This window comes from Choloepus didactylus, chromosome 17 (genome assembly GCF_015220235.1).
Source record: "Choloepus didactylus isolate mChoDid1 chromosome 17, mChoDid1.pri, whole genome shotgun sequence".
Classification (NCBI taxonomy): domain Eukaryota; kingdom Metazoa; phylum Chordata; class Mammalia; order Pilosa; family Megalonychidae; genus Choloepus; species Choloepus didactylus.
This window is the reverse complement of record NC_051323.1, coordinates 73,423,902-73,440,819: the sequence shown is the minus strand read 5'-3', so window position 1 is coordinate 73,440,819 and position 16,918 is coordinate 73,423,902. Positions and strand designations below refer to the sequence as shown.

The window sequence follows — 16,918 nt, the reverse complement described above, 5'->3', positions numbered from 1 at the left end:
GAAGAGACACAGCACCTAGAGCAGCTACTCAAAGAACTAAAGATGAACAATGAGACCATAGTACGGGAGACAAAGGAAATCAAGAAGACCCTAGAAGAGCATAAAGAAGACACTGCAAGACTAAATAAAAAAATGGATGATCTTATGGAAATTAAAGAAACTGTTGACCAAACTAAAAAGATTCTGGACACTCATAGTACAAGACTAGAGGAAGCTGAACAACGAATCAGTGACCTGGAAGATGACAGAATGGAAAATGAAAGCATAAAAGAAAGAATGGGGAAAAAAATTGAAAAAATCGAAATGGACCTCAGGGATATGATAGATAATATGAAACGTCCAAATATAAGACTCATTGGTGTCCCAGAAGGGGAAGAAAAGGGTAAAGGTCTAGGAAGAGTATTCAAAGAAATTGTTGGGGAAAACTTCCCAAATCTTCTAAACAACATAAATACACAAATCATAAATGCTCAGCGAACCCCAAATAGAATAAATCCAAATAAACCCACTCCAAGACATATACTGATCACACTGTCAAACACAGAAGAGAAGGAGCAAGTTCTGAAAGCAGCAAGAGAAAAGCAATTCACCACATACAAAGGAAACAGCATAAGACTAAGTAGTGACTACTCAGCAGCCACCATGGAGGCGAGAAGGCAGTGGCACGATATATTTAAAATTCTGAGTGAGGAAAATTTCCAGCCAAGAATACTTTATCCAGCAAAGCTCTCCTTCAAATTTGAGGGAGAACTTAAATTTTTCACAGACAAACAAATGCTGAGAGAATTTGCTAACAAGAGACCTGCCCTACTGGAGATACTAAAGGGAGCCCTACAGACAGAGAAACAAAGAAAGGACAGAGAGACTTGGAGAAAGGTTCAGTACTAAAGAGATTCGGTATGGGTACAATAAAGGATATTAATAGACAGAGGGGAAAAATAGGACAAACATAAACCAAAGGATAAGATGGCTGATTCAAGAAATGCCTTCACAGTTATAACGTTGAATGTAAATGGATTAAACTCCCCAATTAAAAGATATAGATTCGCAGAATGGATCAAAAAAAATGAACCATCAATATGTTGCATACAAGAGACTCATCTTAGACACAGGGACACAAAGAAACTGAAAGTGAAAGGATGGAAAAAAATATTTCATGCAAGCTACAGCCAAAAGAAAGCAGGTGTAGCAATATTAATCTCAGATAAAATAGACTTCAAATGCAGGGATGTTTTGAGAGACAAAGAAGGCCACTACATACTAATAAAAGGGGCAATTCAGCAAGAAGAAATAACAATCGTAAATGTCTATGCACCCAATCAAGGTGCCACAAAATACATGAGAGAAACACTGGCAAAACTAAAGGAAGCAATTGATGTTTCCACAATAATTGTGGGAGACTTCAACACATCACTCTCTCCTACAGATAGATCAACCAGACAGAAGACCAATAAGGAAATTGAAAACCTAAACAATCTGATAAATGAATTAGATTTAACAGACATATACAGGACATTACATCCCAAATCACCAGGATACACATACTTTTCTAGTGCTCACGGAACTTTCTCCAGAATAGATCATATGCTGGGACATAAAACAGGGCTCAATAAATTTAAAAGACTGAAATTATTCAAAGCACATTCTCTGACCACAATGGAATACAATTAGAAGTCAATAACCACCAGAGACTAGAAAATTCACAAATACCTGGAGGTTAAACAACACACTCCTAAACAATCAGTGGGTTAAAGAAGAAATAGCAAGAGAAATTGCTAAATATATAGAGACGAATGAAAATGAGAACACAACATACCAAAACCTATGGGATGCAGCAAAAGCAGTGCTAAGGGGGAAATTTATAGCACTAAATGCATATATTAAAAAGGAAGAAAGAGCCAAAATCAAAGAACTAATGGATCAACTGAAGAAGCTAGAAAATGAACAGCAAACCAATCCTAAACCAAGTACAAGAAAAGAAATAACAAGGATTAAAGCAGAAATAAATGACATAGAGAACAAAAAAACAATAGAGAGGATAAATATCACCAAAAGTTGGTTCTTTGAGAAGATCAACAAGATTGACAAGCCCCTAGCTAGACTGACAAAATCAAAAAGAGAGAAGACCCATATAAACAAAATAATGAATGAAAAAGGTGACATAACTGCATATCCTGAAGAAATTAAAAAAATTATAAGAGGATACTATGAACAACTGTATGGCAACAAACTGGACAATGTAGAGGAAATGGACAATTTCCTGGAAACATATGAACAACCTAGACTGACCAGAGAAGAAATAGAAGACCTCAACCAACCCACCACAAGCAAAGAGATCCAAGCAGTCATCAAAAATCTTCCCACAAATAAATGCCCAGGGCCAGATGGCTTCACAGGAGAATTCTACCAAACTTTCCAGAAAGAACTGACACCAATCTTACTCAAACTCTTTCAAAACATTGAAGAAAATGGAACACTACCTAACTCATTTTATGAAGCTAACATCAATCTAATACCAAAACCAGGCAAAGATGCTACAAAAAAAGAAAACTACCGGCCAATCTCCCTAATGAATATAGATGCAAAAATCCTCAACAAAATACTTGCAAATCGAATCCAAAGACACATTAAAAAAATCATACACCATGACCAAGTGGGGTTCATTCCAGGCATGCAAGGATGGTTCAACATAAGAAAATCAATCAATGTATTACAACACATTAACAAGTCAAAAGGGAAAAATCAATTGATCATCTCAATAGATGCTGAAAAAGCATTTGACAAAATCCAACATCCCTTTTTGATAAAAACACTTCAAAAGGTAGGAATTGAAGGAAACTTCCTCAACATGATAAAGAGCATATATGAAAAACCCACAGCCAGCATAGTACTCAATGGTGAGAGACTGAAAGCCTTCCCTCTAAGATCAGGAACAAGACAAGGATGCCCGCTGTCACCACTGTTATTCAACATTGTGCTGGAAGTGCTAGCCAGGGCAATCCGGCAAGACAAAGAAATAAAAGGCATCCAAATTGGAAAAGAAGAAGTAAAACTGTCATTGTTTGCAGATGATATGATCTTGTATCTAGAAAACCCTGAGAAATCGACGATACAGCTACTACACCTAATAAACAAATTTAGCAAACTAGCAGGATACAAGGTTAATGCACATAAGTCAGTAATGTTTCTATATGCTAGAAATGAACAAACTGAAGAGACACTCATGAAAAAGATACCATTTTCAATAGCAACTAAAAAAATCAAGTACCTAAGAATAAACTTAACCAAAGATGTAAAAGACCTATATAAAGAAAACTACATAACTCTACTAAAAGAAATAGAAGGGGACCTTAAAAGATGGAAAAATATTCCATGTTCATGGATAGGAAGACTAAATGTCATTAAGATGTCAATTCTACCCAAACTCATCTACAGATTCAATGCAACCCCAATCAAAATTCCAACAACCTACTTTGCAGACTTGGAAAAGCTAGTTATCAAATTTATTTGGAAAGGGAAGATGCCTCGAATTGCTAAACACACTCTAAAAAAGAAAAACGAAGTGGGAGGACTTACACTCCCTGACTTTGAAGCTTATTATAAAGCCACAGTTGCCAAAACAGCATGGTACTGGCACAAAGACAGACATATAGATCAATGGAATCGAACTGAGAATTCGGAGATAGACCCTCAGATCTATGGCCGACTGATCTTTGATAAGGCCCCCAAAGTCACTGAACTGAGTCATAATGGTCTTTTCAACAAATGGGGCTGGGAGAGTTGGATATCCATATCCAAAAGAATCAAAGAGGACCCCTACCTCACCCCCTACACAAAAATTAACTCAAAATGGACCAAAGATCTCAATATAAAAGAAAGTACCATAAAACTCCTAGAAGATAATGTAGGAAAACATCTTCAAGACCTTGTATTAGGCGGCCACTTCCTAGACTTTACACCCAAAGCACAAGCAACAAAAGAGAAAATAGATAAATGGGAACTCCTCAAGCTTAGAAGTTTCTGCACCTCAAAGGAATTTCTCAAAAAGGTAAAGAGGCAGCCAACTCAATGGGAAAAAATTTTTGGAAACCATGTATCTGACAAAAGACTGATATCTTGCATATATAAAGAAATCCTACAACTCAATGACAATAGTACAGACAGCCCAATTATAAAATGGGCAAAAGATATGAAAAGACAGTTCTCTGAAGAGGAAATACAAATGGCCAAAAAACACATGAAAAAATGTTCAGCTTCATTAGCTATTAGAGAGATGCAAATTAAGACCACAATGAGATACCATCTAACACCGGTTAGAATGGCTGCCATTAAACAAACAGGAAACTACAAATGCTGGAGGGGATGTGGAGAAATTGGAACTCTTATTCATTGTTGGTGGGACTGTATAATGGTTCAGCCACTCTGGAAGTCAGTCTGGCAGTTCCTTAGAAAACTAGATATAGAGTTACCATTCGATCCAGCGATTGCACTTCTCGGTATATACCCGGAAGATCGGAAAGCAGTGACACGAACAGATATCTGCACACCAATGTTCATAGCAGCATTATTCACAATTGCCAAGAGATGGAAACAACCCAAATGTCCTTCAACAGATGAGTGGATAAATAAAATGTGGTATATACACACGATGGAATACTACGCGGCAGTAAGAAGGAACGATCTCGTGAAACATATGACAACATGGATGAACCTTGAAGACATAATGCTGAGCGAAATAAGCCAGGCACAAAAAGAGAAATGTGAACTTTGAAAAATGTAAAACAAATGGTTTATAATGTAGAATGTAGGGGAACTAGCAATAGAGAGCAATTAAGGAAGGGGGAACAATAATCCAAGAAGAACAGATAAGCTATTTAACGTTCTGGGGATGCCCAGGAATGACTATGGTCTGTTAATTTCTGATGGATATAGTAGGAGCAAGTTCACAGAAATGTTGCTATATTAGGTAACTTTCTTGGGGTAAAGTAGGAACATGTTGGAAGTTAAGCAGTTATCTTAGGTTAGTTGTCTTTTTCTTACTCCCTTGTTATGGTCTCTTTGAAATGTTCTTTTATTGCATGTTTGTTTTCTTTTTAACTTTTTTTTTCATACAGGTGATTTAAAAAAGAAGGGAAAGTTAAAAAAAAAAAAAGAAAAAGAAAAACAAGGGAAAAAAAAAGATGTAGTGCCCCCTTGAGGAGCCTGTGGAGAATGCAGGGGTATTCGCCTACCCCACCTCCATGGTTGCTAACATGACCACAGACATAGGGGACTGGTGGTTTGATGGGTTGAGCCCTCTACCACAGGTTTTACCTTTGGGAAGATGATTGCTGCAAAGGAGAGGCTAGGCCTCCCTATGGTTGTGCCTAAGAGCCTCCTCCCGAATGCCTCTTTGTTGCTCAGATGTGGCCCTGTCTCTCTAGCTAAGCCAACTTGAAAGGTGAAATCACTGCCCTCCCCCCTACGTGGGATCAGACACCCAGGGGAGTGAATCTCCCTGGCAACGTGGAATACGACTCCCGGGGAAGGATGTAGACCTGGCATCGTGGGACGGAGAACATCTTCTTGACCAAAAGGGGGATGTGAAAGGAAATGAAATAAGCTTCAGTGGCAGAGAGATTCCAAAAGGAGCCGAGAGGTCACTCTGGTGGGCACTCTTATGCACACTTTAGACAACCCTTTTTAGGTTCTAAAGAATTGGGGTAGCTGGTGGTGGATACCTGAAACTATCAAACTACAACCCAGAACCCATGAATCTCGAAGACAGTTGTATAAAAATGTAGCTTATGAGGGGTGACAATGGGATTGGGAAAGCCATAAGGACCACACTCCACTTTGTCTAGTTTATGGATGGATGAGTAGAAAAATAGGGGAGGGGGGCAAACAGACAAAGGTACCCAGTGTTCTTTTTTGCTTCGATTGCTCTTTTTCACTCTGATTATTATTCTTGTTGTTTTTGTGTGTGTGCTAATGAAGGTGTCAGGGATTGATCTGGGTGATTAATGTACCACTATGTAATGGTACTGTAAACAATCGAAAGTACGATTTGTTTTGTATGACTGCGTGGTATGTGAATATATCTCAATAAAATGAAGATTAAAAAAAAAAAAAAAAAAAAAAACAAGCCAAACTATAAAGTGCATGTTCACATACAAAGTTGGTGAAATGGTAAGGAAAAGGCTCTCATAGAAGGCAGGATTGTGGCTAACTCTGGGGAGACTGACAGGTGTGTGACTGGAAAAGCAAGAGAATATTAACACCTGCTCTAACTGCCTCTGAATATGGAGGACTTCAAAATAAAATTATCCTAAAACAAACTGGTCTAAACAATGAACTATTAAAAAGAAGGTGGGGGGGGGGGGGAGAAAAACCAAAAACAGAAACCCAGAGAAGCTGGGTTAATATTCTAAGCTATTAGCAGCGATTTTTTTTTCCGAAGTAAACAAGATATATTTTGGAAGCTGCCATTAAATAACACCACAGTTTAGATTTTAAAATAGATACCTTATTAATATTCCTTCCTAGTTACTTGCTGCTATGTAAGAGTGAAGGGTTTCATTCACTAAATCGTTCGATAGAGTAAAATACAAACAGGAATCAGTTTTATCCTGAAAGCAGAATTGAATGACATGACACCTTCCCTTTATATTTAATAAGTAGACTATTGTAACTCTAGTTACAAACCGATTGGTACACACACTTCAGTTACATGTAAACAAAGCGTCTACTGGAAACCAGTAGAGAAAATTAAACAACTATTATCCTGGGACGTAAAGACCTAGAGTGGAAGAAGGAAAGCACTCGGATACTCTCTCATCTATGCAAACTTTTTCCAAAGCCTTCATGATCACCACCCAGATAATTCAATTTGTCTTTTTTTTTTTTTTAACAAAAGCCAGTTTACCCTGCCGTCCCTGTATATAATTTCTACTGAAATTACATGAGCTTTTAATGCAGATGCCTTCTTAACCTCTGTCCTTCACCCCTCGAAGTCTATAAAGAAGGGGCTTACAGGTGAGAGACCGGGAGCCGGGAAGAGCCAGGCTGAACTCCCAAATCTCTGAGTTCCAAATTCCTAAACTGCACTCCAGAGCGTTTCTAAACAGAACAGCCCCCCACCCCCACCAACCAAGCGGAGCAGGCGGTAGGAAGCGAAGCGGTCACCATAGGAACTGGGCTCAACCCTAAGCTCCCAAGAAACCACAACAGGGACAAAGTGTACTCTCGGCGGGCTCTGGATCGTCCATCTCCCCCCGACGGCCCCTCAGGGCGGCTCAATCCGCAAATACCCACCCCCGGGTAGGTTTAAATGGTCCACAGGACAACAGCCCCCAACCCCCGCCACCCCCCGCCGCCCCCGCCCCGTTGCAGCCGCCCTCTCCGAGGCCCTCCGGCCCAGGAGCTGCTTCCCCCCAGCCCGGCGCATCCCTGCGACTTCTACCTGGCGCTCCGAGCTCCTGCTCCGGCTTCGCGGCACGCCACCCGCCCCGGAGCTCATCCCGGTGACTGCCAGGCCACGGCCTCAGCCCGGGAGCCGGGCCCTCCCCGACTCCATCCTCCGCCCCCAAATCGACCTGGTCCCGCCCCGGCGGAGGCGGGGGAAGGCGGGTACCGGCGGGAAGGAGGCGGGAGCGGTTAGCGTCTCCAGCGCCGCCGCCCGCCCCGCCCTCACGCTCTGTACCTGAGGGGGGCTCGTCCTCCTCCCCGGCGCCTTCACTCCGCTTCCGTCCCGCGCGCCTCCAGTCCCCGTGAGCACGCGTACCTGGCTCGGCACCCTCTCTCGCGGGAACGACTCGTCGTGCGCGCGCACCCACCCGCTGAACCACACGTAGGTCCACCTGCCTCCCTTACAGGGCGCCTGGGAGAGGCGTCTTCCCGGCCCATCCGCCGCGCCGCGCAGGCGCACGCCCACGCAGAGCCCGGCCGCCCCACCCCGAGCGTCCCGTCTCCTAGTAACCAGCCACAAGGCTGCTCCGCCGCCACTTCTCGCGCTGCGCCAGCTGCGCAGTCTCAGAGTGCGCATGCGCACGCCAGTACCTGGCCGCGCCACTCCGCCTCGCCCTGGTAACCTGCCGCGGCTGTGCGCCCCTTCTCTGCGAGCTCGAGCGCCGTTCTCGACCCCCGGTCTGTGAGCCGGTTCCTCCCCGGCGCTGCTGTTTGGTGCTCGGAGGTTGGTGCGCTCTCCTGCAGCAGGCAGGGTCCCGTTTTGGGGGCCCCGGGTCGGGTCCTCCTGCTGCAGCGTCCGGGGCAGAGCCGGCCTGTCCCGGTGAGCGCGGGCGGCCTGCGGGCGGGTCAGCCTGCGGACCCACAGTCCATCAGCTTTGCAAGATCGAGGCCAGGCTGAGCGGGAAGTGGCAGAATTAGCAGTCCTTGTACACTTGCCGGTTCTTCTACAAATCCCCTTTCCAGAGAAACTGGTGATGTTTAACAAAAAAGGAAAGGGCACAACCTCGCTTGATATTTAATAGTATATCGACTGTTGTCCTGTTTAATACAATTTAAACGCGTCTTCTCCCGGTCAGGAGCATTACGTCTGGGAACACTCATTTAGCTTAACCCGGTGTAATATTGTTTTTGGCCATCCAACTACGCTAAAATTAACTGCATTACCTTAAAGCGGAGAAATGAGCTTTTTTGCTGTAAGAATCAGCATTGCATTACTCTGCCAATTTTTTGGAGCCTGACTTGAAAGAAATATTGTTTTCTTAACATTTCTTAATGTTTAACATGCCCCACCCTAAGTAACCCAAGAGCTTCTGAACCATAGTGTTGACCTTATCTCCGTGTCTTTTCCTACAGATGAAACAGATATTAGGATTTTACATCATTTATAAGCCTGTGCATTTCAAACTAAGTTCACACTTTGTCAGGTGAGTAATCTTTTTTTCCCCCACAACGTATTATTGGCAGGAATAAGCAACTTTTATGTTAGAACAAATTTTATTTAACATTTAAATGTAAGTGTATTTCCAATCTCCATTCTGACTTTATCATTATTTGTGCCATTCTCTCATATTTTGTAGCTTTTATTTTCAGATACTAGATACTTTGTAATAAATCATAGATACTAGGAAATTAAAGTGAGTGTCCCTGCTATTTTAAAGTGGTCCTGGGCACTTCCTCTGAAATATAATTACACCTGTTTATACAATGAGTATCATCAAAGATGTATAGATTCGCAAAGACACTCCTGGGACATTATTAAAGGAAATAATGAATAATCTGTTTCCTCTTCAGATATTAATATTATTTGGAATAAAAGATTCTTATTATCTGGCATTATTGAAAAGAAATAGGAAAGACTATATGAACTTTATCAGTTGGAGTTGAAGTTTTGGGGGTGGGGTTATTAGTATAGGAAGTAGGGTAAGTACTTCCCTTAGGATTAGAATAGGCCACTTTGATGTTACAAAAGAATGTAGAGGAAAAGATCATTTTGAAGCCAAACCATGGGATAAAATTATTTTTCTATCAAGGGCTATGATTTCCCCCAACCCAAAAAAGTGTATAGTTTCCCTCTATGAAAATCCAAGGAGTGGTGAGTGCCCCCCCAACCCTCCATGGTGTCCCCTCCCCCCACATCTAAACCGTTTACTGTGTCTCTGCTCTCCCCCTTCTGCCAGGCTCTATGGGGCATTTCTAAGGTCTGGTGCTCTATTCCATTTCCTCCACTTGCCCCATGAAATCTAGCCACCTGGGCTCCCCAAACTCTGGGCTCTGCCTTCTCAACTGAGACCACCAGGCTTTTATTTGGGTTCTCCTGGCTATGCCAAGGCCTGGAAATTTCCAGGCAATGAAGATTAACTAGGTTCACCTCATTTATTCCTTTCTATCAGCACCGCCTGTTTAGATATCTAAAAACCACCGTTTCATATATTTTATCTGTTTTTTTAAGCTGTTTAAGGCATGAGGATAAATGTCGTCCCTGCTTCTCCATCATGGCCAGAAGCACAAGTCCGACAGCTCTTCACTGTCTCAGGCCCCATTTCACTAATTATCCCCAACAGAAGTGGTCTGCAATTCAAAGATTGTTGCAGGCTGAGGGTTTGAGGCAGGAGAGGGTTTGGCATAGCATGTTCTTGGTGAACAGCAATGAGATCACAGGGCTGGGGCAGAGAAAGTGAGAGATATAGGAGAGGAGTTTGGGGTGACAGAATGCTAGCTGGCTTATTAGTTTCCCTTTGCTGCTGGAACAAATTACCACAGACTTGGTGACTTAAAGCAACATAATTTTCTTATAGTTACGGAGGTTAGAAGTCCGAAATGAGATTCACTAGACCTACCTGGATCATCTCCCCATTTCAAGCTGATTAACAAATTCAGTTCTATCTGCCACCTTAATTTCCCCTTGCTATGTAACCTAATATATTCACAGGTTCTGGAGATTTGAATGTGGATATCTTTTGGGGACCATTATTCAGCCTGCCATAGCTAGGGACCAGATGTGTAGACATTTGGGGTTTTGCTCTGAGATGGGAAGCAACTAGAGGAGTAATGTGGCCTGGCTTATGTCTTAAAAGGTTCATTCCAGATACTGTTTGGAGAATATACAATGGGGAGGGATGGACAAGAGGGAATTAGAGACAGCATTCATGAAAAGATTGAATGTAAATATGAGAAAAAAAGAAGGCTTAAGAGTGACTGCACCAGAAGCAGAGGTTGCCTGTTATCTTGCATTCTCCCATAATACTCAGGCAATCCCTCTTTCAAAAGTTTATCATTCTGACGGGAGTGAAGTTGCATTTCTCTGATTACGTAGTAAGTCTGAATGTCTCTTTATGTACTTATTATATATTTGGAATTCCCCTGTCTTTGAATTATGTCTTTATGTACTTTACCCATTTTGCTGTTGGGTTTCCTTTTTCCTTGTTAATTTGTAGGAGTTGTTTTTGCATTTCAGCTAAGTCCGCTGTCAATCTCTTATACATCTTTTTAACTTTATGGTTTCTTCATTGAATGTTTTTAATTTTGTGTAGTCATAACCACCTGTTTTCCCCCCTAACTGTTTAAGCTTTTCGGGTCTTGTTCAAGAAATCTTTCTCCACTCCAAGGTGACAAATACGTTGTTCTGTATTTTCTTCTATTGGCTTTATGGTTCTGCCATTCACATTTAGGTCTTTAACGCATTTGGAGTCCACTTTTTATATAAGATGGGGATCCTGCTGTATTTTTATCTGTACAGTCGGCCAGTGTTCCTAATACCACCAACCTAAACTTAATCTGTTCTACCCCCTTGGCCCTATAGTGCCACCTTTATCATATATGAAGTTCCTATATGTGTAGGTCCATTTTAAAGCTCTGTCATGTTCTGTTGGTCATTTATTTTTCCTGCGCCTGTACTGGATTGTTTTTGTTACTTTGACTTTGTAGTGTGTCTTCGTATCTGTCAAGGCAATTCTCTTTGTTCTTTTTGTCCAGATTGGCCTAACTCTTTATGGACCTTTATTTTTCCATATGCTTTCAAAATTTCTTCTTGAAAGGCAACCCAAATGCCAGGCCAGAGAGACCCCCAAGTAAACTTGTTCTCCCTTCACAGACCTCAGGGGAACTTAAGGTGAGACTCATAGAACCAAATCCACCCAATTGCATTTGGTTCCTCCTCCATCCCTCTGGTAGACTGAAGTTTAATGTGCTAGTTTATAATTACATGTCTCCATTATTTTACCTATTTGCCTATTTAACTTCGTTGATTTCAAATGCAGTATGTTATGTTACAGAGTTTTGTTCGCGTTTTCTTTTCTTTTTTAAATTTTATATTTTGAGAAGGTTTTAAACATCCAGAAAAGTTACAATAATACACAGAACAGTTGCTTATCCTTCATCTCTTAGATTCAACAATTGTTAAAATTTGCATATTTTACTTTCTCTTCTCTGTATCTATTTACCTATCTATCTATCTATCATCTATCTATCTGTCTGTCTACACTGCTGAACAATTTGAGAGCAAGTTGCAGATATGATCCCTCACCTCTAACCATTTCAGGGTATACTGCCTAAGAACAAAGAGATTCACTTACAAACCACAATACAATGATCGCATTCAGGGCATTTAACATTGACACATTATCTCATAAACCATCCATATTCAAATTTCTCTAATAGCCCAAGTAATGTTCTTTATAGTACACTTTTTCCAATTCAGGATTCTTCATTGCATTTGGAAGTCCTGTCTCTTTAGCCTAATTTAATCTGGAACAGTTACTCAGTCTCTCTGTCATGACATTGACATTTTTGAGGAGCACAGGCTATTTGTTTTGTAGAATGTCTCTCAATTTGGGTTTTCTGATTGTTTCCTCATGATTACATTCAAGCTGTGTATTTTTGGCAGGAGTGGTTTCTTTTTAATTAAAGAGAAGATGCCAAAGAATATAATAAATACAATTTTATTAATTTGAAAGTAGTATTGGATATTTCTTTGATGAGGAATACCTACATTTTAGAGTTCCAAATCTAAGAAACAGGTATACCTACATTTTAGAATTTCATCAGAAAGATCTGTAAAAAGTTTAGCTAAATTATATTTAATTTCTGGAAAGCCAAATCTATACTATTTCTCTAATTGTTTTCTCAACAACATTTAAGTAACTACTATTTGGGGGATATTATGGTAGTCTCAGTACTCTGTTCTGTTATAGATTGAACACTAATATTAAATCAGAAATATGGACAAACAAGTTTTCAAGATGATAGCTTTAGAACTTTTTAGTCAATAAATGATTAGAGTTTAGTGGTTAAAGTGGGAAATTTTATGTTGTATATATGTTACCACAATAAAAATCTTTAAAACAACCACATAGAACTAGAAAAGACAAAGATGAATGCTAATGTAAATTATGGACTTTAATTAATAATATAATTATAATAATATTGGTTCATCAATTGTAACAAATATACCACACTAATACAAAATGTTAATAATAGGAAAGACTCTGTGTGTCTGGGCAGGGGTATATGGGAACTCTGTACTTTCTGTATGATTTTTCTGTATACCTACAACTTCTCTAATAAAAGAGGAAAGAAAAGTGGGAAGTGCTTTCATTTACAGCTGTGGACTCTGCCCCGGATTTCATGTTGCTGCGAGAACATCTCTGGTAGGTCATTATTCTCCAGCAAGCACTGGGTTCTTTCAAATCCACATTCTCTTCCCTGTGCTAAGAAGCTTGTGCCCTCTGCCATACTGGCCGAGACTGCTTACCAAATTCCTGCCCATCTTGCAAAGCCCAACCCTGGCCTTGGGCTCCCTCTTTTGGGAACCTTTACAAGCTCCCTGTGTGCACCTCTTAACAGATTGGGTATCTTTAATAACAAGTATCCTGTCTTTCTGGAGCATCACTATTTTTTCCAGAACCATGTAGACAGTTCTTAGCTTTCGGTAATTATTTCTTTAATCCACTAATAATGAATTAAGAGTTTTTGCTAGCAAGAAAGATATAAAGGTCTAAGTAAAGAAATTCTATTATTCTCTGAAAAGTGATGAAACATAACATATGGTAGTTTAATTCCTTTTTTAAAAAGACTTTCAAGGAAGTCTAGAGAACCTGCAAAACCTTCCAACAAAGAAAAATGTAAACACTCAGAGGTAGAAGGTGATTTTACTTTGTATTTTAAACATCGTCACCATGACCTTTTACTCAAACCAATATGGCTATGAAGTTAGTTGATATTACTGCTCTATTCACTCGTTACCTATATTTCAATTTTTTTTTCAGCAATCAAGTTGAAGAAACGTTTCTACTACCTAAAAAAGTACCTGAAAACTACCTTGATATTTGTTCAGCTGTCCCAATGGGATTTTCTCTTAGTAAGTCTGCCACTCAGGTCTCTGCTATGCGTATTGATTCAAAAGTGGACGATCACTTAATGCAAGGGACTGAGGAAAGCAGGTTGGAACCAGTGACTCAGTTATTTCAAAACACCAAGAAAATAAGATTAGAAGACCCACACAAAGAAAACTTTAAAAGGAGTGAAGAGACTGGCACAGGAACTCTTTCGGCAAAAGCCTTGGGTTCGGTGGTATATGTTAAAGAAAGTGACGGAATAGAAATGACAGATGTGGAATGAAGTAATTTGTACATATTACTAAAGAAGCCAAAAATTGCTTTTGATTAAGAGGGGCTGTTGAATGAAAACTTAACCTTATTAGGAAAACCCAACAAAATGAAGAGAGACTATTACTTTTCACTAGTTATAAATCTTCTTTGTCAACATTCTTTGATGATACACAGTCAAAAGAGAGTTGCTTTAGAGAGAAAGAGCCTTCCAAAATCCAAAGCAGATTTCTATTATATTCTGTCCTTCTTAAAAAACAGAGGTTTTTTTTAGTAACAGTATTCAAATAGCACCAAAACATTTTAATTGTAATGTATTTCTTTAACAAGTGATAGGAAAAACAGTTCCTAAACAATTTGTTGTCAGTATTTCACACTATTTCTGTTGTACCAGTTTTGTATGTTACATTTCTAGTTTGGGAATTTGCTCCAGGGCACTCTCTCTTCCTGCATTTTTGCATTTCTGGTCTGCAAAAGATCACTGCAGATAAATTCTGCAAATGAGCATTTCATATTTTAAATCTTCCCTTTAAAACTTTTCCCCCCACATTGAATCCATTTCAGAGTTAGAAAATAATTCTTTCCAAGTATAATAGTTTATCCTGCAGATGCTACCATTTTATAGCACCAATAATTGCTATCCTTATTAAAATATCTAGTAGTGTGAAACAACAATATTATCCCAAGTAATGTTAGATTAAATTAAAACTATTTTGGACATATAGTGACCTGTAACTATGTTATGTATGTTACATATGTATTGAACATGTTCATTTACTTTAATATTTAATGACTATCTCTAATGCCCAAAATTCTTTAATTATAGAAACAGTGAGTAAAAAGCACCTTCTTTGGTTCTTTGGGAGAGAAAAAAAAAAAAAATACATAAATTGTTTCTTTGTTCACCAAACCTGGCATGTGCTTGGCCCCGCTGTGCCCGGAGGGGTGAATAAAACAGCCTGCCTTCATGGTGCTTACTGTTTATCAGGGAAGACAGAAGAGCCAACAGTAATTAAAAGACGACAAATGGTAATGTACCATAAAGGAAGAGTAAAGCCTTCAGAGAGGCCTAACAGGAGGCCTACAAATAAACTTGATTTTAATTGTGGGAACTTGGAGAACTTCCCAGAAAACATGTCATTTATACCTGTTACAGTGATATGACTGTTCAAGTGAGATGATGGTGGAGATAAGTGGATAGTGTCCAGATGTGGCTTGCCAGGTTGTGGAGATAGTTTGGAAGTGTAAAGCCAGGAAGAAGGAAGGATTTCTAGCAGCAAAGGCTAGAATGCACGGAGGTTCCTTGGAGAAAAGAGAGCTTAGGAACACAGTTTGTAGACATACCAGGTTTCTAAGGCAAGTAGACAGTTGTATGTATGAGACTAAAACTATAAATTTTGAAGTTGTATATCAAGAAGGTATTAAAAACCATGGGAATGAATGAGACAGGTTAAGGAGAACGTATAGAGAGAAACTCCTCAAGAATGCTAACATTTAGGGGCTACATGGGGAGCTGGCAAAAGGGGCCGAGGAGTTGGCAGTGAGGTTAGAGGAAAACCAAGAGGTGGTAATGTCAAGGTTGTCCGCAGGAGTCTTTCAAGGAGAAGGTGGTCAGACGAACAGAGGACTGAAATGCCCATCAGATCTAGCAACATGAATGTCATCACTGACCTTAGCAAAAGCACTTTTGATGGAATAATGGGGGTAGAAGCCTTGCTGGAGTAGGTTGAAGGAAGACTGGGAAGTGAGGAGGTAGAAACGGATGTCGTTGTCCCTGAAGGGTAGCAGGATGAAAGAGGGGAGAGTACAGCATGTTTGAGTCAACAGCATCTTGACTCAGTGGGGAACTTAAGAGTAGCAGAGGGGGTAAGAATAACCAAGAGGCGGAAGTCTCTGAGCAGAGAAGAAAGGGTGGATTCGCTAAAACAACTAGCAGAAATTAGGAAAAACCTACTGTCTTAATTCAGAGAAGTAATACAAGTAGAAAACAACCGTACTGCTTGGCGATTTCTAATGACCACTAGGAAAATTCCTGCTTGCATTAACTGAACAGAATCTATTGCAACCCACTTACTACCAGGACAACTCACTCAGAGAGACTCCAGTCAAAAGGGTAACAATAGATAAATGAGGTGCCATGGTAGCTTTATACAGAGCCCCTGCGTTTACAGTATCCGTACCACCAACTTGTGAACACTAGAGTCTCTTACTCTAAGACGGAAAACGTGGTGGCTTCTATTCTAACTGGAGAGGTTTTAATTTTGGGGGGAAGACTGCAAAAGATGGCCACAAATTCAAAAAGTGGGGTCCCTTATCCCAGCCCTTAAATCTGGGTTGGGCCTTTGGTTGCTTAGACCAATACAGTATGGTAGAAGTGCTACTTCCAAGGCGAGGCCTTGAAATGACCAACTGACAGAGTGTGAACAAGGCCATCGAGGTCCTGGCGCCCCCGCCCACCCTTGCCAAAAAAGGCCGTAGGCGCGCACCTGGTGAAGTCTGTAGAAGAACCACCCCACTTACCACTTAATTGTGAGAAATAATAAATCGTTGTTTTAAGCCACTCGTTTGTGAGGCAGTTTGTTTTGCAGCAATTGTTAACTGAAACTACTTACCCTGCTACCCTGGCTGCTTTGGGGTTTCCCATCCGGCTGAGCCACAAGGAATTCTTTGCCCCCGCGTTGAGGGACACCCCAAGTGCAAACGCGAATTAGCCTCAGTGTTTTGTTCTCTGACCCATCCCACCCTAGTTACCATCTCTGTATTGCGAGCACCAATGTTTATTCTGCATTTGATCTGTTTTTTGCATTTGCTCACCTTTCAAGCAGAGTCACCTGCCATTTGCACTAGGAGGAGCAGCTGTGTAGCCAGCC

At 40.5% G+C, this 16,918-nt stretch overlaps 2 protein-coding genes across 10 annotated transcripts in view; one reads left to right on the top strand and one right to left on the bottom strand.

Annotated features, from left to right (window-relative positions):
- Positions 1-7,890, bottom strand: part of TSGA10 (testis specific 10) — a 125,291-nt gene extending 117,401 nt beyond the window's left edge. For 2 of the 3 annotated variants that reach the window (XM_037806570.1, XM_037806571.1), the window contains exon 1: positions 7,442-7,576. In XM_037806570.1, the coding sequence (XP_037662498.1) occupies positions 7,442-7,498 (57 nt within the window). In that variant the 5' untranslated portion in view covers positions 7,499-7,576. Of the gene's footprint in view, positions 1-7,441; positions 7,577-7,681 lie in introns of those variants that run through there. The other variant, XM_037806572.1, reaches the window with a different exon arrangement.
- On the top strand, positions 7,773-16,608 carry C17H2orf15 (chromosome 17 C2orf15 homolog). 7 transcript variants are annotated; one of them, XM_037806577.1, is made up of 4 exons: positions 8,095-8,170; positions 8,800-8,870; positions 10,242-11,554; positions 13,710-16,608. In XM_037806577.1, the coding sequence occupies exons 3-4, from the start codon at positions 11,490-11,492 to the stop codon at positions 14,059-14,061; spliced, it is 417 nt and encodes a 138-aa protein (XP_037662505.1). In that variant the 5' UTR covers positions 8,095-8,170; positions 8,800-8,870; positions 10,242-11,489; the 3' UTR covers positions 14,062-16,608. The 7 variants fall into 7 exon arrangements, 6 of the variants coding, with proteins under 6 accessions (XP_037662504.1, XP_037662502.1, XP_037662505.1 ...); XM_037806578.1 differs by having other exon boundaries at positions 8,131-8,170; positions 11,419-11,554; XM_037806579.1 differs by lacking the exon at positions 10,242-11,554 and adding an exon at positions 13,012-13,091 and having other exon boundaries at positions 8,133-8,170.
- Positions 16,609-16,918: the final 310 nt, after the last annotated feature.

Bases quoted from the DNA above. Each gene is read 5' to 3' on its own strand.
- C17H2orf15 (XM_037806576.1), top strand. From the start codon at position 8,800: ATGAAACAGATATTAGGATTTTACATCATTTATAAGCCTGTGCATTTC. The intron at 8,871-13,709 runs GTGAGTAATCTT...TTTTTTTTTCAG, and splicing joins CTAAGTTCACACTTTGTCAG to CAATCAAGTTGAAGAAACGT.